We start from the raw sequence: 27,830 nt of genomic DNA, 5'->3' as shown, positions 1-27,830 counted from the left end.
CATGGTTACTTAGTTTTATTCAGGACCATTAAATGCATGACAAAAACAATACATTTAAAAGCCTCCCACATTGATTTTGTTTAAGCTTTGGACACTTGATTGCTTTTAAATAAAACGGCTTTATCTCCTCTACAGACAACAGCAAAAATAGTACAACTACATCAACACATTCTTGTCTTCATATCAAAAAACAGGTTTCCAAGGCAACAATATTAATGACCATCAGCACCAGCGAGGTCTGAAACCCAGAGCTCCCCAGTCAGTGGTCAGCGATGTGTTCCAGGCCCCCTGGCCAAGGAGGAGTATAAACAATACCACTGTCCCATAGGTAGCTGCTTATAAGGGACCACTTCCATCCAGAGAACCAGGTTTAGGAGCTTTTCTTCTCATCGCCAAGCAAATTCACTGTGGCCCGTTTAGCTACATTCAGAATGAAAACAAAACAAGAATTAGATCATATATATAACATTGTATAGTTCTAGACTGAGTAAGTGTCTTTTTTGTATACCCGAAACAAATGTTTCGGGTAGACACAATTTTTCTCCCCATTTTTGCAACAATACCAAGATTATGGTCATAGAAAGACTGCAAAGGGGAACTCAAGCACAGCCATGAATATAAACCCACTCCTCTGATCCAGCCACTACAGATGGTCTTTGCACTGTTCTAAGAAGACCACTCCCTCTCTCCTTTATATGATCCACTATACAGGGTGGTCCATTGGTATGGAATGGGGGGAATATAACACCAGGCATACTTACGTTAAGATAAAGTCACGTGACATATATTCCCTAAGAAAAACAATGGTGGTGGTCGGTTTAATTCATTCACACATTTAAAAAAAAAAAAAAATTTGCTTTCATACCCAGAAATCTAACCCATAATCTTCCATATTGCATAAATCTCCATTTGTGGTTGAAGGTGTGCAAGTGGACAGAATGGGGCGTTCGCATGGGAGTGTAGATACATACATAAGGATATGCCTGTATACAGACTGATCTCTTGCACAAAGAATAGGGCAGGTGCAAGATAGACCAAGCTGCTGGAGTTGTGGACGGTGCATTTCTTATCATTCATTTGTATTTTGCAACCATATTCCATTGCGCATTACCTTCTTTCCCAATAGTGTCAGCGGTCTCTGCAGCTTTATCTTTAATGTCCTTCACCAGGCTGTCCATCTGCTTCTCGTGTTTCAGGAACAAAGGGCGAATGATCTTGTTGTAGAGCAGCTCGGCACCATTAGATGGGCTGGGAGCCATGCACCAGAGCAGGAATCCACACTGCACAGTACAGGGAAATATTACTCACACACCGCCAGAGCTGCAGAGCGCTCACACACACACCGCCAGAGCCGCAGAGCGCTCACACACACCGCCAGAGCCGCAGAGCGCTCACACACACCGCCAGAGCCGCAGAACGCTCACACACACACCGCCAGAGCCGCAGAGCGCTCACACACACTGCCACACCCACAGAGCGCTCACACACACTGCCACACCCACAGAGCGCTCACACACACTGCCACACCCACAGAGTGCTCACACACTGCCAGAGTGCTCACACACACACTGCCACACCCACAGAGTGCTCACACACACTGCCACAAATTCCAACAATGCCTGAGTCTATAGCATATGTATAAATTACCTGTATATAACACCCCCCTCATGTAATACCACTTTCACTTAACACAGTTATATTCTCTACATAATGTGTATTTCACTGCATCATTGGTCAGCCACTCTATAAGACTGGCAGTATAAAGAGAATGCACTGCATATAGTGTAAAGTTGGCCATACATCTACAGATCGATTGTCAGATTGGGCTGGTTGGAACAAAATCCCGGCAATGTCTGAGAGCAAATGACAGTTGACCATTTGCTTTGAATTGCTGGAAAACTGGCGAAAACTGGCAAAAACTGTCATTCAGATATTACCAGGTTTTTGTTCCAACCTGCCCAATCTGACAATCGATCTGTAGATGTATGGCCACCTTTACAGTGTGGCCCTTATTCAGATCTGATTGCAGTACAAATTTGTTCTCAAAATGGGCAAAACCATGCTGCACTGCAGGTGGGGCAGATGTAACATGTATAGAGTGAGTTATGCTGTGTACACACGGTCCGATTTCCTTTCCGATGTTGATGATATAGTCAACATCGGATCGGCATCGGATGCAGATCGCTAGGGTTTTAACCCTTGCGATCCCGATCTGATCCCGATGCGAGTTCATGTATCGGAAGCCAGAAAGTCTTGGCTGCCTTGTCTATATAGTGCAGATCTGCACTATATAGTCAAGATAGGATGCAAATCGGATGTGCCTTAAGATCCTATCCACGATCCTATCTGATCAGATCGTGGATAGGATCTTAAGGCACATCTAACGTGTGTACACACCATTAGATTTGTGTGAGTTATTTTGTTTCTGTGCAGGGTAAATACTGGCTGCATTATCTTTACACTGCAATTTAGATTTCAACACACCCCACCCAAATTTAACTCTCTCTGCAAATGTTACATCTGCCCCACCTGCAATGCTCATGGTTTTGTCTGTTTTGAGAACAAGTACTGCGATCAGATGTGAATAAGGGCCTATATGTAAAGACTCTGGGGACAGATATATATGTAGACTTCACACACAAGTATATCCTCCTATATGTATATAAGAAATGTTCTACAGCTCATTTTGACCCTCACATTGCTGGATACAAGGATTACTTCATACATGTTGCTCTGTTTCAAGTTCATATCTGTATTATAAAAGCAGATGCTTCCTCATACATCTATCCTTTATATGCCAGGCCCTGTGCAACTCTGCTAACATTGGGGTATTTTTTTGCCGAAAATGCATTTAAGTCGCAATACAATGTGGTAAGGACATACAGGGAGATTGTGCTGACAAATTTGATATATTGCACTTGTATATCCCTGTGTGACTAAGGGGTCCATTTATCACCATCCACAACTGAAGATGCAGATGCGTTGCGATAACATCCACCTAATTCGCAATGCAATAATCGACTACACTGTACGGATGTATCAATTATCGCATGCAAAGATCGAACTTGCAGCAAAGCGCTGTCCCTGCGATGGGTCCCCACAGCAGCAATCAAGTGTTTTTTTTATGGAAAATACCCTGATGTAGTGCAAATGCACCGCCATTGCAGCTACCACCACCGCAGGCAAACCCCTCCCCATCGTGAAGACTATCACGTGCCACAAACTCCCCCTACTGCTGGTATACTCACCAACCCTCGGTTATTGACACCTGCAGCACTGCTGGTCTTCAGGGCTTCCGTCTCCTGTGACCCCTGGTGCTGTAAAGTGAGCTGCCGCTTTGCAGCATCACTTCAGTACACCGTGGGTCACAATGCTGCAGGAGGCATTTATGGGCTCGCTAGGCAGCAAATGTACGCTGTTTAGTGAGCCTAGCTCAATCAGGCGTGTACTGGAAGATTGTGTTCCTCCATTGCAGTGGGTAAGGCATGACAGCAGAAGTGACTAGCCACCACATCTTCTCTAGTAGGTTTACTCCCTGTATTTTTGAGGCGCTGGCTTTATGGGCACAACCGTAAGCTCCTGAGTAAGGGTGCTCTTATTACAGATTATTATTGCTGGTGAAGATTTACAGACATCAGCAGGAACAGGATTAACAAAAGAGCGAAGAAAACCTGTGCTAATTATGTAGCCCATACACTAGGGCAATACGGCATACAATCCTTCGATTTCGACTGAATCTGTGCAATGTGCGGGCCCGCCGGTCACATCGAAAAATTTTTATGTACTGCACATAATATTTATTGAATTGTACAAGTGATCGAATGTGGTTAAAAATCAGGGCCTCACATTCAGGCGGCTGCTCATTGGCTGGGAGAGCTCTCTCTTAGTCAATCAGAGCCCCCGCTGTCGCCAGCGCTCCTTCACAAGCTGCTACTCAACCGTTCTGGTCCTCGTTGCACTGCCACCCCTCTACCAGCGCCAATGTGGCATCACAGATGGCAGGCAACATCGAGTGCTGGAAAAAACACACTGGGCAGCACAAGATGCGATCAGATGCAATGGGACATCGTATTGCGATGTTGCGTCGCATCCGATCGCATAAGTGTATGGGCACCATTAGCTGTGGATATAATTCAGCAATTAAGTGCATTCATTCTCAGGACAAATTAGGGAGGTCCAGAAAACATACCGATAGATCTAGAAATACTTAAAATAATTCTGGGGCAGATGTATTAAGCTTGGTGAAGAGATAAAGAGGAAAGGGATAATGCACCAGCCAATCAACTCCTAATGGACATTTTTCAAACAAAGCTGATTGGTGCGTTATTACTTTCTACTTGATCTCCCCTCTATCTCTTCACCAGGATTGCTGCATGACGTATTGAGGCTAGATGTACGAGGACGCATCTGAATAATAAGTTGAACAGAAAATGGTGCAGGTGTATTAAGCCTGGAAAAGTGATAAAGTAGAAGTTGTTATCACAGCGGCAAATCAGCTTGTAATTGTCAAGGTACGGGCTGGGTGAAAAAAATGACAGTTAGGAGCCAACTGGCTGCTGCATTGTCACGACTTTATATTCCACTTGATAACTTCACCAGACTTAAAAATATCTGCCTCATTGTCACTTTGAAATACTATATACTACTGTGAACATTCCAAATTTACGGGTTATTCTAGTCACACATACAGTAAAACAGGGATGAACAGGAGAATGATGAAATATGACTCATAGGTCAGACAATCTTTAATACATAATGGTGCATTCTTTTTAGGTGGACAGTAACGGAGAATAAATCTCGGCATATATAAGGCTATACATGTAAGCGCCTATAGTGAGGCTTCATAAAAAGGTACCATGATCATTAATACCAACATCACCACATACTATCAAAAAGTGATTACTTAATGTTTCAACCTATATGACACTGGAACAATAACATACATCAGAGGTTCCCAAACACAGTTCTCAGGGCACCCCAACTGTCCAGGTTTTACGTTTATCCATGCTTGGCCACAGGTGAGTTTTTGTTTAGGGATACTAATTAAGTCACCTGTGGCCAAGCATGGATATATTTAAAACCTAGACAGTTGGTGTACCTTGTGGACCGCGTTTGGGAAGCTTTGACATACTCCATGAATAAAGCTGGGTATACACCTATTCAATCCGCAGCTGATCAGGTTCAATGTTTCCAATCAGTAGGGCTGAGTATATATTAACAGTGCATGGCATAAGCGGCTCTGGAAGTCAAATGTGCAGCACATAAGATGTGGCCTAATAGTCCCGACCGATGCAGGGCGTCTCTCATCAGCCCTGCATACACACCAATGCAATCAATGGCCATGCATCTAATAGCAGGAGAACAGGCAGACAATCGTATAGGTGTGTACCCAGCTTAAGTGTTCCCGTACTTCTCAGCAGACTGAATATAGGGATAATGAATCTTTTTTTTTTTTTTTTAAACATGACCAAATATGTAAATTTAAGACATTTAAAAAAAATTAAATAAATGAAAGACAACATGTGTCAAGAGTGTTTGCTTAACTATAAAGAATTGTAAAGGCCGGTCACACCCAGCTGTCTGTTCACTATGAATAGATATTTACTAAGGGATGTGGGAGTCGGCCTACTGGATGATCAGAAAGTTCCCACACAGAACGAGGTTTCTAGCACTTGTACTTTACGCCCAACATTGTCATTCATAAGCTTCGTATGAGTAGGATGTGTGTGTTAAATCTGTATGTAGCTACACATAAATAAAACACAAGTGCCATTTGTACTTTACATATTTTTGTCAAGAGACAAAGTTCAAATTTCCCATGGGAAAATAGTCTTATGTGTACTAACAAGTCCTGCGTACAATGTGAACGGTATACGGACTCTAGTGCCAAGCTGCAAGTCTCAAATCTTGTGTAACTCCTTGTAAAGGTATATATATGTTTTTTTTTAAGTACAGAGCTTTGCAGTCCAAATACATCCAACTACTTGGATAATGCAGAGCAGGCAATTATTCATGTACTACAATGATTATTTGGTACTTCCTTATCTTTGCGGCCACCACTTACGCTATGGAACTTACGTACTGCATGGCGAGCCATACTGTACAAGTGAGGATCACCAAAAATAAGCAACGCCACCACCCTGGGTCCATGCCACCATCTATTACCTTTAGCAAAGTTATGGCGAGCAAAGAAAGCCACCAAGCCCAAAGCGTGGTGAGTGAAGCTTTACTAAAGGTAAAAGATGGTGGCATGGACACAGGGTTGTGGTGTGAAAGTACCTCTAGGTGTCGGAGTCCACTCCACCAACCTTTTACCTCAAAAAACGCCTCTAGAGCAGATTTGTAATGGTTCCCTCACCGAAGATCCTTATGTAACGGTTAAGTAGTGGCTAACATAACTGGTGTATCGGTGGCCACAAAGATGAGGAAGTACCGATTATTTCTCTCAATGCTGGTTTAATGCAGCGGTGTTTCGGAGCATTCAGTCATGATTTGATGCAGATAGTGGACAGTAGTAGCCCATCCTCCGCACTGTAGTGCTTTTAATACCTTGACTAAACAATTGTCTTACGCTGTTGGGAATCTCTTGGATACTTTACACTAATTATAAAAATTATCATCTCTGTAATGAATATATAATGTGGAGGTATGATCTGTCGTCTAGTTGAATGTGTCTTATGATACATACATACACTGGTATTATACAGCAGGAGACTTTAAAAATATTTTTTGCCCTCTAAGAACATTAAAGTCCGTGCGAACACTGGCCCTGACCCCAGTGATTGGCTTGATTATCCAGCACATGCTATGGCCCCTACACACGGAGCAATGTAGAGGAATTGTCTAAGCGATCTAGTGAGATCGCTTAGAAAATGCCCCTAAATGAAATCGCTACGTGTGTACACCCAATTAGAGTGTAGACCAGTCGGCTGTAGAGTCTGTCACTATATGTTCACGTATTGCTTTATTCCAGGCTGCTGCGATCATTTGTTAGCGGATATCTAATAAATAATGGATAGACCAACCTTGATCATGTAGTAAAAAGGAAACCAGGACAGGAAGATATCAGAGAAGAACTCAATGATGCTGAATATCCCGTACACCACCCAGTAAGTCAACCACTGGGTGTCGTCATCTTTATTCGGACTCTCGATAGCCTTAATTCTAGAAGGAAACAGAAACCCAGACAATTGGCATACGGGTAAGAAAGCAGCCATCTTCCCTAGACATATTACACAGTGACAGAGCAACGGTTGTGGATTATTAAACAGTGTCTAGATAAGACAATCAATAGGTTGACCCCAAAAGGTCTAGATTCGGTAGGTCGACAGGGTGAAAAGGTCCAGAGGGTCAAAATGTCAACATGAAAAGGTCGACGTAAGTTTTTCAAATTTTTGGGGTGTCAATGGCGACAACTATTGACATGGACCCCCACATAGAGGTATGGCTTTTTCTTTATGCTGACATGGATCGTGAAGTAAGAACAAGGCGGTTTAAACAAATTAAATAAAAAAATAAAATCAGGAAAAACTCATGATGACTGTCGTATGTCTACCTGTTTTCATGTTGACATTTTGACCCTGTTGATCACCTTTTGGGTTAGACCTACTGTATTCACTGGCATATATTCAATGCCGTGGGCGAGCGGTGACTGCGAGCAGGACTTTTTGCTCGCAGTCACCGCTCACCCTGTCAGTATTCAACTGACCCCCCTCATACGCAAATTTCCCCTCGCTCCGTTTTTTTCCCGAGAATTGGCGTATGTGCCTCCAAAAGCTGCGAGAATCGAGGCTAATTACAGCGAGTTTGCTGCTCTAGCCGCGGCTCTCGCAGTTTAGGGGAATCCTCGCAGTTCTGTGACTGCGAGAATTCCCCCGGAACATTGCATAGTGCGAGCGGGGGGTTAAACTGCGAGGATCACTGGTTTTCTGCGATCCTCGCAGTTTAACCCCCTCGCACCGGCATTGAATACATGCCAATGTCTATCTAGGCACTGTAGATTTAGCAACCAGAACTACCAAGAAACATATTTTACAGGTAAATATATTCATTAGCTTGAAAATCTTACAACAGCAGAGCCATTGTCCTCTCCTTATAGCTTTCTAACTTCATCAAAGGAACACACCATGGACAGTGTAACAGCTTGCAGTCTATGCAACACAAAACGAGACACCAAGCAGCAATGAGAGAATACCATAACAGTGCCCCAAGCACAGGGAGGAGACACAGCTCTTCTGCTTATAGGTTTTATTATTCTGTGGGAGAATAGGGATCCTGTGAATAACTGAAATATCAGATGGACCATTTCATTGATGATCAGTGCAATAAAATGTCCCATTTTTTAGTAATATTGAATACACTAGTAATATTTTTTTCAGGGAGTACAATTTCAATGTTGCGATGTCCATGACCACTATTTAAAAAAATTAAATTAAAATAAAAAAAATTCTTAAGGTTATGAAGCATTACAAAGAATAAAGTCTAAGTAAATTTGATTTGAAAAAGTCTAAAAGGCAATTTATTGGTCTGAAAGAATATGAAAGAAGGAGAGGGGGAAAGAGGCAAGTGGGAGCAAGCCGGTTATTGTACGGACGGTGTAATGGTTAGCATTACTGCCTCACAGCGCTGAGGTCATGGGTTTGATTCCTACCATGGCTCTAATTGTGCAGAGTTTGTATATTCTCCCCGTACTTGCGTGGGTTTCCTCTGGGTACTCCAGTTTCCTCCCACAATCCAAAAATATACTGGTAGGCTAATTGGCTCCCAACAAAATTAACCCTAGAATGAATGTGTGTGCGTGTACATGTGGTAGGGAATATAGATTGTAAGCTCCACTGGGGCAGGGACTGATGTGAATGTTCAAATATTCTCTGTAAAGCGCTGCGGAATGTGTGTGCGCTATATAAGAAAACTGTTAATATATATATAAATAAATAATAATAATTGTGGGCTGAAAGTTTCAATCAAGCTGAATAAGGAGTAGGCAAAGGTAAATAGTTGTTAGGGGTCCAAACTCTGACAAAGAAGTGTGTCGAGAATGAGTGAATACACTCCATCTTATAGGTCAGGGCTGGGCAACACCGGCCCTCCAGATGTTAGTGAACTACACATCCCAGGATGCTTTGCATTAGTTTTGCTAGGTGGCCATGCTGAAACTGATGCAAGGCATGCTGGGATGTGTAGTTCACTAACATCTGGAGGGCCGGTGTTGCCCAGCCCTGTTATAGGTAGACCAGATGGCATTAATGGCGGCAGTCAATGAGGGAGGGGTCGTCCATTTCCACCATGCTGCAACTTGGCATTTAGCTGTATTCAGAATGTGTCTGATTCATTTCTGCTGTGGAATTAGGATATTAGGAAGGGGGCGAGAGTGTAGAAAGTTTGGAATCTGAATATAAACTATGGTTTAAATACATTTTTGGACGTCTAGCCAATATTGCTGGATATGAGGGCACAACGATTAGACATGCACCAGGGTTCCCCGGTGACCACATCATTTCAAATAAATTTCAGAGGATGTGGGATATATTGAGTGCAGTCGAGTGGGCACCAGATACCATCAATAAAGTTTGTAGGAACTTTCCTTAATACATATAGATAATTATGTTTTATAAAATGTCTGTTCCAATTGTGGACAGCAAGGCTCCGAGTATCTCTCATACTGCGTTCCCATGCCAGTTTGTGTTTGTTTGAGGGTGGTTGTGGGAAAGCAATATTTGGTATATGGTGGAGAGAAGTCCTCTGGTTGAGTGATCGTGCTGACCTAGTGATTCTATGGGTGTTGTATTAGTGGTAAGGGATGCAATTTATTTATGTTTTTCAAGAATAAAAAAAAAGGGTATATTTTTGTAGAAATTGATAGAACACTTTATGGAAGGAAGGGAGGTAGTGAAAATCAGGTCTGTAGGTTAGTAAAATCTGGGAAAGAGTGAACTGGTGCAACATTTAAAGGAAAAACATGGCGAATCCAGTGCTGAAATGCATTATGTATTAAATCTGGCAGAAATGTTGAATTATTCAATAATGGAATAGAGGGTGAAGGATGGGCACTGTATTTACTGGGTCAAGAACATTAACTACAAGTAGTATTTTTCATTCAAGTCCAGTGGCCAGAGACAGTTAAAAGACACTGGTAGATGAAGCTTGATAAAAGTAACTTTATAGAGTGCACTTGACAATGGTTACTTGTAAGCCATGGCACACATTTTGCTACTTAAAACCATAACCTAATCTACCACTAACTTTATTAATTGGTTACAAATCTTGTAATTATTAAGCGATCAATTAATGTTTCTTTATGCATGACACATCCCAAAACTCCACCTAAACACGTACTGTTAATACAGGTCTATATTTAGATGTAGACAAAGAACAGGGTTTTGCCGAAAGCATAAATAAATGTACTCACATTATGCTGGTAATAAGCATCAGGGATCAACAAGAGAGTAAACCAGGTCATGTCCTAAAGACATCACACTCTACCACGGTAATGGAAGACGTTATTTGGGAATAAAGTGCCATATCTATAAAGGATTACCCACTTAGCAGGAGCCCCACATAATGACTGGCATGCAGGCTGGGTGCACATGATATTCCCATGCTGGTGGTCCATTATAGCTGAATCCTTTGCACCCAGTTCTATACAACACATTGTATATTAATAAAGGCATAAAAAGGCAGAAATCCCCATTTCATCATAGGGAGTTTTACATCACATCTATTTGCAGAGGCCTGCAGATAGAAAAGTGCACAGTGCAAGCAATCTATTGCAGATCTCTCTCCAGTATGAGCAGATGACCTCATATGCTGGATGTATAAATATTTCATAACCTAGACATTCAAACACCCTGCAGTAATTACAAAAGTGCCCATTCTGCAGGACAAGTTTCACAGTCAATTAAAATAAAAAGTAATGGGATATAAAAGTACAGTAGTGAACACAGTTGCCCAGAGGCCAGATAAATATCAGTGACCCCCTCCCACAGCACATTACAAGTTGCCCGGAGGCCAGATAAATATCAGTGACCCCCTCCCACAGCACATTACAAAAATATACGTATGTGTGTATGTATGTGTGCATGTTATGTATATTATGTTTAAAATAAAGAGGGTGTGATGTCTATGGTCCTGCTAGGAGGGGGGAGTCAGCCACAGAAGGGATATCAATGGCTTTCAATGAACAGATTCAAACTTGCAGGGGAGACGAGGTGCCCACTTAGGAGCAGGAGCAGATGACTCCATTGCCTCCCAGAGTTCTGCCTCTGTATCCTACTGTATGTGTGGGATATCCATCCATTTTGCTAGAGTGGGCAGATAGTTATGGTACATAAATGCACCCCAGGAAGCAGATGTATGAACTAGTGCTAAGTGCATATGCTGCATGCTACTTAACATCTTTTGAAATGTTTTATCAGCGCACCTAACGTGCGGCAGGGACAGCCCGCCTATTAATGCTGGGCGCGGCTGTCTTCAATCCCCCCAATAATTAGCGGCCAGGGCGATGTATTAACAGCCACCTAGGCATTAAACCACCCAGGCCAGCAAAGGGCTAGCATTGTCCTATTCCCACTGCATAGACAATCCTAACATTGCTGCTGGCTTGGGGGGGGGGGCTGCTCTAGAACTCACAATAATAGCAAGATTTCACGCATGCCCATTACGGACAGTCGGGGAAGAGGTTTTGTTTTTTTAAACAGTTAGGGCAATATTAATACATCTATCCCTCTAAGGCTTGAAAGTGCATGTGTTGTTATTTAACATAAAATTGTATTGCTTTTATCAATTTTCATTATGTGTCTAATGTTCATCATTTGTCTCCACAAAGATCTTAAACTTTGTTCTACTATAAAGTCCTTTGAAACATGATGAAATAGCTGACAGAATGCAGAATAAGGTGTTTGTTCCCCGCTACTACTGTAATGTAATGTACTGTAACTGCAGCTAGAATCCGGTAAGTGACTAGCAGGTAGAATGTAGAATAAGGTGTTTGTTCCCCGCTACTACTGTAATGTAATGTACTGTAACTGCAGCTAGAATCCGGTAAGTGACTAGCAGGTAGAATGCAGAATAAGGTGTTTGTTCCCCGCTACTACTGTAATGTAATGTACTGTAACTGCAGCTAGAATCCGGTAAGTGACTAGCAGGTAGAATGTAGAATAAGGTGTTTGTTCCCCGCTACTACTGTAATGTAATGTACTGTAACTGCAGCTAGAATTCGGTAAGTGACTAGCTGACAGAATGCAGAATAAGGTGTTTGTTCCCCGCTACTACTGTAATGTAATGTACTGTAACTGCAGCTAGAATCCGGTAAGTGACTAGCAGGTAGAATGCAGAATAAGGTGTTTGTTCCCCGCTACTACTGTAATGTAATGTACTGTAACTGCAGCTAGAATCCGGTAAGTGACTAGCAGGTAGAATGTAGAATAAGGTGTTTGTTCCCCGCTACTACTGTAATGTAATGTACTGTAACTGCAGCTAGAATCCGGTAAGTGACTAGCAGGTAGAATGCAGAATAAGGTGTTTGTTCCCCGCTACTACTGTAATGTAATGTACTGTAACTGCAGCTAGAATCCGGTGACTAGCAGGTAGAATGTAGAATAAGGTGTTTGTTCCCCGCTACTACTGTAATGTAATGTACTGTAACTGCAGCTAGAATCCGGTAAGTGACTAGCAGGTAGAATTATAGGTCCCAGGTTTTCTAGCATGCCATTGCCAAATGAATGTTGGTAAACTTTTCAATTAATAAAACACCATGTAATGCATAAATCAGCCTTTCAGTTCTGGAAGTCGCCCAAGGAGTAGACAGAACACAAAATGTGATTACAGATTACACACTGCGTGAACAGATATGATTTAGAAGCAGTTACAAGAATAGCAACAGGCACTAAGGTTAGCATGTATCCATAACACTGACCTGTGCTGAGCATCTATTAACCTGCAAATGCACTTACGAGAGAGAACATACATAGGTTTAAACCCAAATGAAGGGACTGAAGCAAAGTAGCATTCAAGTCCATATTATGGATCAATCTGGCTACTGTATATAGCCAAAACATATACATCTACAGGTAATGCAGTGCTGTACACATCTCTGATGCATCCACACCGGGCTGCTGAATGGGTATAACGGTGTGCCAATGAGAGGGTGGTGGTGGTGTTGATGTGTATACCAATGGGACTGTGGCCTATGCAGGGTTAAGCACACATAGACATCTCTTGATTTTCAAACGGATCTCTTGTACCAAGGATAGGGTTGGCATATGTGAGCTCATAATAATGTCAGCTATGGAACTAAACATACGGTGGGTGCCCACAAAGCAGCATGCAACGTGATAGACACCTAATGGGGCCTAAACACAGGGAGTTTTTGCTGAGTGATCTGAACTCAACAAGATCACACAGCACTTAACAGTGATGTGCCACGATGTGTCGGTGCCGGTGTTCTCCGGTACCTGAGGCCACGCATCACTATCGCCCCTACACACGGAGCAATGTAGGGGCATTTTATAAGCAATCTAGTCAAATTAAGTCAGATCGATTGAAAATGCACTGAAATGGCCCATGTGTAGGTCCCATAAGATTTGGGACAATTTTTTCTAAAAAACCCACGTCGACCTTTTGACTATCAACCTAATGCATGTGTCAAGCCAATGTGTCGACCTAACCCCATGTCAACCCTATGACCCATAACCAATCAGATGTGAGTAATAACTGCAGAACAGAGGGTAAGACAACACTACGGAGGATAACTTGCATAGCTACTTACACGCACTGCCCTGTCATTATATAGAACAGGGGTAAACAATCTGTGGAACACCAGCTGCTACACTTCCCAGCTTGCCCAATACGGTCTTGCTGTAGAGTTCCACAAGAGCCTACCCCTAATGTTGAACACACTGCATAACAGCTGTATAATGCACTGTTACAGGCGTGTGCCGACAAGGAGGAATGCAGGTGAACACACACACAGTTATAGCTTGGATTGCAGGAGTGAAAGCTGTTGAGATATAATTAACTCCATTAGAAGTTCTTTGATGACCAATTTGATCCGATATCTATTTAGTTCCAGAAGTGAAATTAACAGCATAATAGAGTTCAATCCGTAGATTCCTAATTGATGTACACAGATAGCAAAGAGGTCTCATGTCAGTCCTTTATTCACCACGTTACACCCATGCACATAACCACTGTCAGTTACGCTGTGCAATTATCAATGCCCTGAACAGACAATATGGCCCAACCCTAAATATGTAACTTTGGAAGAATTTTACACCCCTCCCAGTACAAAGTTTTGTAACACATGCCCTAATTTCAACTCAAAGGAGAAAAGTTACTGAGTTCTAAGATGGGATGTTGCACATAGCAACCAAATAGATTCTAATATATTCTAGAAGGTGCTATTTATAGAAGTAGAATCCCATCTTAATAAATCAATCCCATAGACAAGGAAAGCAATTTTAAACCAGGCACCAACGCTCAAGAAATAATGAAGACCTTGTTATTACTGTGAACAGGTCTAACATGTAGTAGCTGTAAAACTGGTTCCGTGTGGCAGAAGCGGTAATAGCGCTGGCACACAGCAATTAAACACATAAAAAAAGTAAAATAGTAAATAAAAAGTAGGATATCTCACGCTGTCCTACAGACGGTTGGGTGTTATGGGGCCTACACACAAGGTGATTTTTACCTGTTTTCTAAGCGATCTGACTAGATTGCTTAAGTACAAATCACTGTGTGTGTAGGGGTGATGGCAATGCACGGTCCCGCACGTCACTATCACCGGATTAAATTTATACTGCATGCAGTCAAAATCTAGTAAGATGAGGGCGGCACGCGGGGCCAAGCATCACCATCGCTGGGGGATGGGGGTACACATGGGGCGATTCATGCTTAATTTCTCCTGGTAACTGACTGACGCTAAAAACACAGAGCAAATTCATAATCACTAGAGCACAATGCTGGGTCACAGTCAACCACTGCAGCTAATCAGATGTGGTTGGAGCTGCCATCATTGCTGCTTCCTTGGTAGCAGAAGGAATAACTTTATAGTAAATCAGGAGTCGTCCATTACATGTAGACACTACCTGCTGCAGTGTACATTCCACCTGCATGCTAGGACGCAGCATCCAATCACTCACCCACCATTGGGCAACTTCAGGCACCTATGGTTACATGCAAACCACCAGTCGCAGAGGCAAGAAAATCTTCTAAACAGGGACAGCATACACAAATTCATGTCCACTTAATTAGAAATACAAGGCATGACACTCACATCCAGGCAGCAGGTCACATTGTGCCACAGTTTCATGGGCAGTGAGTAATACGAGGATGGTGCAACACCGGCATAAGCCAAGACTTCACTCAGAGAATGAGTCAGTCAGAGAGGGAAAAAAATGACTTCCGCCCAGATGTAATCTGTCAAATTGGTGACTGTGTGTGTTGCTCATTATAGGCACTTACTGTGGATTATGGAGCAATAATCAGTGCTTAGCAATGCCTCTAAGGCATACATAGTGATATATACAAGTAGTGAGGGGCTGGGAAAGATGGGTGTATTGTATATAGCCCAATTCAATTAAAGTGTCACTCCTTACACTCACTGCTGTTTCCTCTCATAGTACTGGTGGTGTCTCCCAAAACGTCAATACGACTACGAATGGACATATTTTCAGGATAGTAAATGTCAAAAATAAGTGTATTTCTGGATACAAATACACCTATTTTTTTTTACAAATTTCCTTTAGTAAATTTCCCCCTAAATCTCTATCCCTGTCTTGTGTAATATCATTAATAATCAGTCTTTTGTGCTCTAATTGTGTAACTTCACTGCAACACAGCTGACTCCCATAGGTCTCGGGTCTTATATGACGTATGACCACAATAGATGCCTACCCACTGCTATATGTTTTTGTATGATGTTTTTTAAACTTTTACTAGTCGGACAAAATGACAGAACACCGTAATAGTAATGTTAGCGGCTGCGCGCATCCAAGTGGAGCAACACTTAACTTGCTCCGTCAGTCGCATGACGCACACAAAAAGTTCACATTTAGACATGTAGGCACATACATACAGATAGTGGTAGATGCTCAAATTAGTTCAGTAAAACTTTTCAGGTGCATGCAAGGGAGGGGTTAATACTTAGTAAGTAACAAGACATTGGTTCCCCCGGCACACTGAATAGTTTTAGCAACCAATCTTGAACACTACATAATAGAATTCAGAGATATTGGTTACATATACCTGCGCAGGTGTAGGACATGCCCTGTGTAGGCACATGTCAACAATAAAGAATGAACAATAACCTGTCACACCAGACACATAGGCACATTTCAAACGTCATCTACGCTGCATTTCATAACCACGGCGGGTTCCTTCATCAGGAGTAGTGGAGTGTATAGTGCTGTAATAGCTATAGGAAAGGGTAGATCACATTTATTGCTTATAAAAATGCCTGTGATATGCGTTGAGGTGAGGCAGAGCCTCAGTAGATTTTGGACTATAAAAGTGATAAGTAAAACACAGAAAATCTTATAAATATCTTTGTTGTATTATTTTAATCATTTTTATAGTAAAGAAAACAAACTCCGGTGCAAAAAGTTTATTTCAGGTGTGGTATTGCCTCCCCTACCTATCATGTTCACACATTGCTGATCAAACAGAATATACACTGCACCTTTGTACAATGCCAACATGAACCCTTAGGTGTGTAAATCTGATTCGGATAATAGCCGGTGAATCCCCAGCCATTACCCTCACCGCACCTCACTGATGCACCCACAAGCTGAACAGCTATATTCTCTCCCCTGTGCTGCTTCCTCATTCAGCTGCTGCAATACTGACAAGGCAGGGAAGCTGTGACATATGATGAACCTGCCAGAGAGAGCAACTTGACACGACAGCCTGAATAGGCTCCTTACCAAGCATTCTCCCAGGGAAACGGCAATGACAGAACACAGTTTGCATACAGGGTACTGCACAATGCAGAATCTGGTGACTGGTTCCATTTGAATCACACAACTGTATAGCTGAATTCTGCTACATAAAATATGCACTGTATAGCCAAAGACAGACTGCAATGTATTGTTTGATTCCTAACCAATTACAGAGCATAAAGGCTGGATCACAGTCAGGCAGAGAACTTAGCTTCTGGGTTTTGCAGGTGATCGAGGAATCACGGCCATCTTTAATAGTTGAGCAACATCCACGACTGACTCATAAGCCTTTACTCACATCTAAAGCATGTGCACTCTTATAAAGTTTCCAGGCACATGAGCTGTTGCAAAGAAGAGGATAAGCGCTGCCAAATTCATTTGTGAATTCTGTGATCTTTCACTCCATAATCTATGAACACAAATGCAGAGAAGGAATAGAGCACTGTGTGCGGGGATAATTCCTGTCACTCATAGGCTAGTTTGTATATCTATTACTCATGTGGTTGGGTCCAAAGGAACATTATCGCAGAATTGACTGTATCAGGGTGTTTCTTTACATCCACTTGGAACAACTGCCTTACAACGTCCATCCACTAGTGCAATATGCAATTATGACGCATTGCTGCAACAGATCACATGAAGGGGGAGATTCTCTAAACTGAAAATGCAGTAAAAACACCGGGTTTTTACCACATTTTGGGATCCTCTAAGCATCCCCCGCCGGGTTACCCCGGCGGGGGGGGGGCATCGCCAGAAATATCTGGCGGGGCCCCATAGAAGCCTATGGGCTTCTAACGCGATCCCCCGCCCCGCACCAAACCTCCGCCGCCCCACACTGACCCCCCCCCCCACCTGTGTCCGGGCAGCACAGAGCTGTGCTGCCCGGACCGGTGACCTCCTCCTCTCTGCACTATGATCCACTTCCGGGTGCAGGGAGGAGGAGGAGAGCCCGGCGCAGCAGCAGTGCCGGGTAAGGGAGGGATGGGAGAGCCGCCGGGTCCCCATGGGACCCGCTGACTCTCACCGCAAAGGACAGCTTTTAACGCAAGAGCTTTAAAGATACATTTTCCAGCTCAATCTAATTTGTGAGGGAAACCCATCAATTACTGTGAAGTGGACTCCAAAACCCAATAGACCACAGGGCTAGTTATTTTTTTGCTGGACTGACATATTTTGCTATGAAACCTTCTGTTTTGGACAATATCATGCCAAAATGCCTGAAATCCACTCTATGCGTCCATTAAGGAGAATTTTGGGACATTGTTATATATAAATGATAACATAATGAAATCCTTGCTGTGGTTTATATGTGCAATTCAGGCGGGTGCCGGACGGGGTCCAGACAGTCGGGATCCCGACAGTCATTAACCTGACTTTTAAAACACCGACGGCCGTCGGCTATTGTCCCTCGTGGGGTTCCAAGGGAGGGAGAATAGAATAGGTGGCGAGCGCAGCGAGCCACCATGCCCGCAGCGTGGCGAGCCGCAAGGGGCTTTGTTGCGCTGGCCACGCTGTCTTGAGTCCAGCCAGTCGGGATCCCGATGTCGGGCTAATGACTGTCGGGATCCCGACTGTCGGAACCTCATACCACACCCATTCAGGCAATACTTTTATAATTATTTTATACTACAAAGGATTACTAAATGTTATAAATAGCACTAATTGAGTTATGATTTACAGAAGAGATTTTATTAACACAATATCCATTAATATTGCTCTCAACATATTGCATATTTGATAAGACCCTCAGGCTTTAGACTAACGGAAACATCTGTCACATAAAACACTTGTCTTGAGTACAGTAATAAGTAAGGAAACTGGCTGACTAGCTGGGTCAATTATCCTTCACTATCAACAGGAAAGTAAAGTGATGATGCATCAATATAACATCACCACACCTTATAATTTTTCAAGAGCAATGTTATAATAACTCTCCCTGAGGTGCTTGTAAGTTAGTATTTACCAACATTAAAGCTCAAAATACAGTATGTTAACAAGTCAACATCTACAAACAAAAATATATACAGATTGAGTAACCCTTAAAAACAAAATGCTCGGGACCAGAAGCATTTTGGATAATGGATTATTGTGTATTTCGGCATATTTTTAGATTTCAGTGAGGTTTCTTGAGGACGGGACCAATGTGTGAACACAAAATGCATTTATGTTGTATAAACACATCAAACACAAGAAATACACACAAATATACTGTATATGTACTGAGATATTGTGGGATTTTTACTTAGATTAGGAAAATAAAGTAGTTTGTTTTGAGTAAAGTAACTAGTAGGGAACAGACCTGCATAGGTACAAGCTTGACGTTGATGCCTAGTTTAACCCTTTGTATTAGATCCCTTTCCTGTCTGAACAGTTGTCAGATTAAGTTACATAGACAAGAACTGCATTGTTCTCTATGCAAATACCCAACACTAACAATATGAACAGATAGTATCCTCTATCTATCATCTAGGTAGGATACGTAATGCCCAGGCATCAAAACTGTTTGTGACAACACAGCACAGATGTAAAACATTCAATATAAATATATTTTTTTTTAATCAACATTTTAAAATAGCCATGACCAAAGCCAGCGGAAGTGGGTGATGTTTATCCTATTCCAACCAAGTTGTGAAGGATTTCAATAAGATGCAGAACTTCCTGCGGGGCATTCGTTCGTGGGTCAGATAACTGAAGCTATTCAATCAATTGCAGTGGTAAACCCAAGTCTCGCGCTCTCGAAGCCAAAGCACCTGCGTTAAGTGCCCACAACTATTTAATTACCACTCACAGTAAGCCCATACCGTATCTAAAGTCCCACACACACGGGGCGACCCAGCTTTTTGTGCCAAGTGGGACACCTGCTCAGCACACTGCGATGCTGTGAGCTGAGCAGAGCTTTGACTTTTTATAATAGGCAAAGCCCCGCGATCTAGGGAAACCAGTGCAAGCTGGTGATATCATCATAGTTCAAGCTACTGATATAGGGCCGTGTTCAATCTCTCGCCGCTATTCCCAACGGTAGAATTAGTGGCGGGGCCCTATTCAATGCTGTCTTCCCCGACAGCATTGAACAGGGATCTAGGCAGAACGTGCCCGACTTTACAAGTAGTCCGGCACGTTCTGCAGAGAACGGCCGGGAATTGAGTAGCTCCCGAGCACAGCTCAACGATTTCCGGTCGCATCTCGCGGCCAGGCCCCCTTTTCCCTACACACAGACGGGACATTGAATCCCGCCTGCCGATTCAGCATTGAGGCAGCAGAGGACAGGACAGGATCACGGCAGTCGGGCCAGCCTGACAGTCGTGACCCTGCATTGAATACCCCCCAAAGGCTGAAGTGTGGGAGCTTGGGCACAACAATAGAGCCTGGGGGGGTATATTTACCAAGTGCAGGTTTTCAGAAGTGGAGATGCTGCTAAGAGCAACCAATCAGATTCTACTTAACATTTATTTAGCTGCTTATAGAAGATAATAGCTAGATTATGATTGGTTGCTATGGGCAACATAAAAAAACCGCACCTTAGTAGATATACCCCTAGGTGCATGCAATGTGTACAATATGCCTACAGATAAAGTGACAGTCCTATAAAAGGATAGCAATTACTGGATTATCCAAAAAGTGAGAAGAGTCATATCTAGGAACAGCTGTGGCCACACTATATTGGGGGATAGACTACTTGCGCCCCCAACACACACACTTAGCACCTCAGCTCTTGCACAACATCGAAGTTACATGATGCTGCTAACTTGCATTACAACTATTACATGTGTGGTGAACCTGATTATAAGAGTACATTTTGTTGAAAATGTACCAATTTAGTATAACTACTCTGAACTACATTGATGCACTTGCGGTGAACGATTGTCAAACCAGTTTTTGGAATGTGCATGTTGCAGGTGCCTTCCGCATTTTTAACCCACAAAGCCAGGAAAGGACGGTCATCGCCAGCCTGCACCAACATATTAACTACTGTGGAAAGTGCCTATATAAAGTATATGTTATACATAATAATAATAACAACGTAACACATAATATATAATAATATACATAATAAAACTGACCATACAACTAGTCACAAATTACGACTGTTTTGTTATCTTTCATCAATTGCAAGAAGAACAAATTTGGTGAAGGAGAGTCAATTTTTATATACAAACATATTCTAAACATTAACGATTCAGCCACTGCAATACCCACTCGCCCAATCATCAGTCTGTCCATCAGCAATTACACAATACTGGAACCATATGGTCCATCTATTTATGTCCTCTTGTGCACCACTTGGAATTTTGTAAACATAAACATTATATGATATGTCTAGACAATGTGTCAGCTGTATTTGCTATGCTGTACCCAGCTTACACACACATATACATATATATGTGCACAACAGAACATGCTGCGCTGTAGAAGAAAAAGAGATATATATATATCCCTTACGACGGGAGGTTACTCCCGAAACATGTAGGATGCAATGAAGAGTTTTTCTTTCACCTACTTCTACAAAAGCCTCAAGAGTGCCGCTTATTCCACAATATATATATATATATATATATATATATATATATATATATATATATACACACACACACACATATATATATATATATATATACACACACACACATACATAAATACATACATACACATATTCACCGATACAAAACATTTTATCCATGTGGAGTGTATACATTAATGTTACATAAAGCTTCTCAGCACATTCTCCTAAATAGATTAGTAAATGTCAATACAAAAGTAGCAATTTGAAAGTAATTTCTGGGAAAGATGGAATTTAGGTTTCTCCATTTCGGATTCATTGTTTTTGAGGAGAACAAGAACATAGACAGGTGAATAGTCAACATTTTTTGGGGATGAAAAAAAAAAGGTACAAAAAAAGTTTATATTAATATTTAGTTGGACATACAGTATATATGGTAATGCATACTTACGAGACATATGCTGGGTAGCCAAATCCAATTAAGTTGCAGAGTAGAGAAGCCCCATACCCGAACACCAAATATACGGCTAAAATGCCAATTAATCCTGTGAAAAAGAAAATAAACAAAAATTTCTGTAAATACCGGCAAAGGAACGCAGTGATCAGGATTTCAGGAGTTCTGCGCAGTTTTTCCTCACATTTATATCGCTTTAGTACAGTACGTACTTCTATAACAGAAGATATTCTATTACTGAAACTACTGGGTTGACAATCTTTTGACATGAGGGTACCAAACTACATTTGCTAGAAGCGTCCCTTGTTATGAAGCAATGCTGAAACATGAATTTAACAAATCTTATGACAGATCATCTTGTGTAGAGTACAAATGGAGCCGCCACCATACGGCATCTGAAGCAGAGGCGTCCCCATCAAAGAAAAAAAACACAACAATTGGGAGTGAGCACTAGTTTTAACACTTCCCACACTGCAGATGGGTACTCTACAGTCAAGGCCCCTAACAGCATTATGCGAGTCTTTTGGATTTAATTGCAAATGAACAAGCTTGAAAAAATTCAAAATGTTTCTGTCCTTACCTGCTGCAAGAAACCGAATCATTTTCCAGACTGCTTTTGCTTCCCACAGTGTACGTCTACTTTCCTGCTGCCAGCCTACCTCCCTCACTCCCCTCCTACAAATGCAAATGACACGCACTTCCTAACTCACAGCTTCGGCTGTTGTATGATAACCACATGTGTTTTCCCCATGTATGCCAAGCACAGCGGTTTTCCGCCCAAAGAGAGGAAATAAAACAACCAAAATCTATGTAGTTAAAACTCTAGAGCATGGGTCTACTTTGGGTACACAGAACGATTAATGACAATAAAAACTGTGACAAACAAATCTGACAGATTTACAACACTTGTCAATGTGTTTCTAGCAAACCCCTTTGGGCTACAGCTTTACTTTATTTGGATCCTGTATACAGAATATTCCCTCTAATGCAAAAATTCAACTGCTCAAGTTAGAGGGTAGAAAGTAATCTCACACATACGCTGATTATAAAATCACACACATATACATACACACTACCTCCTGTTAACCTAACAAATATTTTTTACATTCCTCTAGGCACATAGATGCCCCCAGTTCTCAGGTGTTATGCCACCCATACACGTGAACAGAGTGATAAACTCTGTGTTCTGAACTAGATTGCATTGCATCTAGTTCAAAAACACATGGGATGGGCTAAAGCACGGTGCGTTTTGTACTAGATGCAATGCAATCTAGTTTAAAAAGTACGGGCAGCAGATACTTTGGGGGGTATTCAATCTAGGATCAAGGCTGTCAATCCCTCCTGACAGCCGTGATCCTGGCCTGTTTGCGGTCAGTTCAACAGCTGAACGACAAGCAGGATTCAATGTCCCACCTGCCGATCGGCACAAAGGGGACGTGGCCACGAAAACTGCTGTGGATTGTCGATCTGCAGCCGGCATCGCGTCAATCCATCGGATCGGTTATCGGCAGAACGGGCCTGACAGCTTCAAAAGTCGGGCCCGTTCTGCCGTGACCCCACTTCAATGCTGTCGCTAAAGACAGCATTGAATAGGGAGCCGCTACTATTATCCCTGTCGGAAATCGGAGCGGCACATTGAATATCCCCTTTTATGTGCTGTGCAATGTGATGTGTGCGGGAGAATGCATCGCACCTGTCCGTCACACCATGTGTGGGCAGCATCAGGACTAGACTAGAAAAAAATTAAAAAGGAAACTTTTTTTAAATTAAGTTATTTACAAACACAGCATCAGATTTATTATGCCCGGTGAAGTGATAAAGTTCCTGTGATACCGCACCAGCCAATTAGCTCTTGTCATTTTTCAAACCCACCATGTAACTTGACATTTAGTAGCTGATTTGCTGGTTCAGTATCACCAGCCATTTATTACTTTACCGTATGAATAAGTCGGTTTAAAAAAAAATAATCAGGAAGAACTTGTGCTTTTATGTGTTGGCCACGTTCATGTCTATCTTTTGCGTGTGTCGACTTACTCCCTGTCTACCTAGTGATTGTCGACTGAAGACCAGCAGGCAAACACTACCGAATTTCTTCCCCTCGGTTGGAGCTAGCTATTAAATGGTTAGGTATTATTTTAGAAGTCTTATACTGCTAATGAATAAAGGTTTCACATTTTCTTCCTGTCATGTGAAGACCTGAGTAAGGGGGTAATTCAGCTTGGCTCAGTTAGCCGCATAAATGCGCTGCTTACCGAGCGGGGAAACGCTGCTCGCTGGGTGAGCCAACACCCTCCTTCGCAGACCGAATGGCCGCATTTGCATGCAAATGTATGTTTTTGCAGACACATCCATTTGGATGCAGCCATAAGAAAAGTGACTTTTGGAAAATGGCTGCCCCCATACGAAAGACAGTTTTTTTAAACAGGTTTTCCTATGGGGCAGCCATTTTCCGAAAGACACTTTTTTTTTTAATAAGCGCATCCGTCCATACTGCCGGAATCCGCAACTCAGGAGGTACCGGCTGCACGGGGGGGGGGGGGGTTTCTTAACACATTGCGGGGGGGGGGGGGATAGTCGGGGGATGTTAACCTGCGCAGGGGGCTCCAGTGCTATGAATATTTAATGAGCGCTCATTAAATATTCACTGCGCTGAATTTGGGACCCAGCTCATTGGCTGGGTCCTAAATACCGTTTCAGACCCGATTTTGATGCCAAAATACGGGGTCTGAAATGGGTAGGACCCTCCATTTTAACAGTTTTACAAAAATGGCTTTTGTAAAATGGTAAAGTGGTTCTGCACCTTTCAGACCGCACAGATTACCGTTTTAAAACGGTTAAAAATCGTCAAAATACCGGTTTTTAAGTGCGGTCTGAAAGGGGCATTACTGTAGCATTTGCAATTACATTAACATATAATTGATAAATCTACTTCTTAGCACCTAAATGTTGGGAAGATGCGTCTTTCTAATGTGTACCCTCGCTCTATTCAAACTATTTTTATACACTCGACAGAAGATATCCTGCTGCGCAGTCTTATATAATGTCAGTGATGACGCTAGGCTGGCTGTCAGGACCTACTGCCTGCCATTGTCTGCCTTATTCTGCTGGCTTTGCTGTTGCTTTAGATTCTGTGGTCATTTGGGGAGATTTTCATGCAATTGTGAGGTTCATATGTAAAAATGCATTATAATATATGGATTACTTGTTATTATGAAATGTTAATTATTGCAAAGGTGTGAGTGTAACATCTATGGAAACTACAGTATATATTTAAAAGACAACAAAATACTTAACCAATACTAAATTGGGGGTATATTACTACAGAGCAATCTTCAATACACGTTTGTTGTAATATGTAAAGACGTGAACTGTACAAATTAATAAAATTGAAAGGAATAGAAAAGGTTTAATGTAGTCAATTGCTAGTTAACACGAGGAGTTAGAACTATTTTCACGTTTTTAAAACAGTCTCATGACTTTAGTGAAGATTATCACACTCAGTTGCCTGCAAACAAGATCACATGTTCCCCAACGTCAGTAACTAGTTTGCATAGCAGAGTTTTTTGTTTGTTTTTTTAGATCGCCTGAACATAGAGCAGCATAGCAAATTAAAACGATTAATAAAAGTCATCAGTAAATAGAACTTGAAGGTTGATAGGCCCTTAACACCGACTCTACAGAAGAGCATCCCAAGATTCTGACTGGAAATTAAAATTTTCCATGAAGTGCTTCTTATGGCTGATATCTTGTTCTTGATGGACTAATTCATTCAATATGACATCCTGTCCAGTAAAGGCCCCCCATCCACTAGGGCGAGGTATCATATGCGGTACCTTACATGCGATATCCCGTGATCTCATCCGGCAGCATCCGGGGGGGGGGGGGGGGGGATTATGTTGTTCAAGATGTATTAATAGCGCAAGGGACAGCCCGGCGTGGCTGTCCCCTGCAATCCTCCCAGTAATTAGCAGCCTGGGCGATGTATTAACAGCCGCCTAGGCATTAAATTGCCACTTTGCCAGCCCAGGGCTAACCTTGACACTCCAGCTGTTGTTGATTTACACATCCCAGCATGCCCTGCATTAGTTTTAGTATGGCCAAATAGCAAAACTGTAGCAGGGCATGCTGGGATGTGTAGTTCAACAACATCTGGAGTGGCAAGGTTAGCCATCACTGTCCTACCCCCACTGCAGGGACAACGCTAGCCCTGCTGCTGGCTCTGGGCTGCGCACAATCTTGCGATAAAAACGAGATCTCGCACATGCTCAGAGAGCTAGGGGGGGGGGGGGGGGGGGTTAGAGAAGAAATGCGCAGGGCTGCCTGGGGCGCCGACAAGGAGAGCCGTTAATGCTGGGCATAATGGCTCTCCTTATCGTGGGGGGGTTAATACATTCGCCCATTACGTGTGCCCGTTTCTCCTAGCTATGCAAGAGAAGCGGGACCAGTTATTTTGCAGTCGTGGTGCGGCCCCTTTGCACACAATGTATCTTATGCGATCCTAGCAGGCGCTACAGGCTGCGATTGGCATTTATCTGTTTGCTAGGCAGTGTCTGAATCAGGCCCAGTGCACTTTAGCTCAAATCGCATATCTCACCGCGGCCCAAATGCACTATGCTTCAAACGTGATAAAATGGAGAGTGATTTACAGCCAGCCAATCTGTCTGACATTTTTCAAACCAGTCTGAGACATGGCAGGCAGGAGCTGATTGGCTGGCTGTTTATCACTCTCCATTTTATCACTTTTAAAGCTTAGAGAATCTAGCCCCATGTGTGGGCACCATAACGCCATATTACAGCTTCAACAGAAGCCAAACAAACACCATGACAACTGTACTAGACTGCTGGGCCAAAGCCATCTGATTTTCAAGACACAATCTATCACCAATGGCCATAGTTCGCACTGTTTAGATGTACACAGCTACTATTTTCACATATTTTGAATTTGTTTGATATTAAAGTACACAAGGAAATGTAATGTGGGCCAATATTGAATAAGACATTAGAATAAACTGAAGCCATTCAAAATAAAGAGGTTACCACACTCACGTTAGAAAGCTTGTTATTTGGAGTTAGTAGGACATGTTATCATATTTCCACTACTTGTGTTAGTTCACTGCCGGCCACACATGTCACTTTTATGTGTCACTGACAGATGGGCACCACACCACGGACCCTGCCTGAGTAACATGTAAGAATCAGAAAGGATTTGCACTATAAATACATTTGCTGTGGTCATCTCCATGTCTCCTGGTGCCACCCAGGAACACAGCTAGCTGCACACTGGGCCAGGAGAAAGACCATGTGGCCGCCGGCTAGGAGCAGCTGATGGAGGGGGGAGGGGGATACAGCAAGGTACCATATGTCAGGTACTACATGCTGGAGTAACAGCAGGTGCTTCTGTGTGCGGCCAGGTGAGGAGCAGCACCGGGAACACTGCAGTCACATGGTAACTGCTGAGCCTGCCAGTGCTGCCCATAAGGAGGGGGCACCGTCTCTGCCAGGTGTGGCTGGCACTGTGGCACAGCACAGATGCTGCTGTGAAGCGCACACGGGCCAGCGCCTGCTCGGGCTGTGACTCACCCAGCGCAATGAAGCGTCGGTTCACCCCGGTCTTGGCCTCGATCTTCTCCAGCAGATCGGTGACCACGTTCTTCTGTTGCAGGAACTTCTCGAAGCCGTCTTTCAGCGCCGTAGGCATGATGGAGCCGTGTGAGTGTGTGACAGTGAGATGGCTGCTGCTGCTGGTGGTGATCTGTGACTGTGTAACACACGCAGTATAGAGTAGACAGGCGGCAGGCAGGCAGGGCGGCTGCTGCTGCTGGAGGATGAGGAGGGGAGGGGACGCCGGGCGGAGACTAGCGCGGGGCTGTAGTCAGCACTAGACCAAACCACAGAGCTCCGGCCCGGAGCCGCCAGCCAGCTGCAAGCCCTGCCCTCCCCTCTC

General features: G+C 42.9%; 1 protein-coding gene across 1 annotated transcript; it reads right to left on the bottom strand.

Moving 5' to 3' along the window:
- REEP5 (receptor accessory protein 5) lies at positions 1 to 27,830 on the bottom strand. The gene is made up of 5 exons (XM_083151656.1): positions 27,467 to 27,830; positions 21,884 to 21,977; positions 7,026 to 7,164; positions 1,112 to 1,280; positions 1 to 420 (listed from the first exon to the last, which is right to left on the bottom strand). Exons 1-5 carry the CDS (start codon positions 27,582 to 27,584, stop codon positions 371 to 373), a joined length of 570 nt encoding a protein of 189 aa, XP_083007782.1. The 5' UTR covers positions 27,585 to 27,830; the 3' UTR covers positions 1 to 370.

Source organism: Crinia signifera, chromosome 1 (assembly GCF_055691185.1).
Source record: "Crinia signifera chromosome 1, ASM5569118v1, whole genome shotgun sequence".
Classification (NCBI taxonomy): domain Eukaryota; kingdom Metazoa; phylum Chordata; class Amphibia; order Anura; family Myobatrachidae; genus Crinia; species Crinia signifera.
Note: the sequence above shows the minus strand (reverse complement) of the source record. Positions and strands in the feature narration are given on the sequence as shown.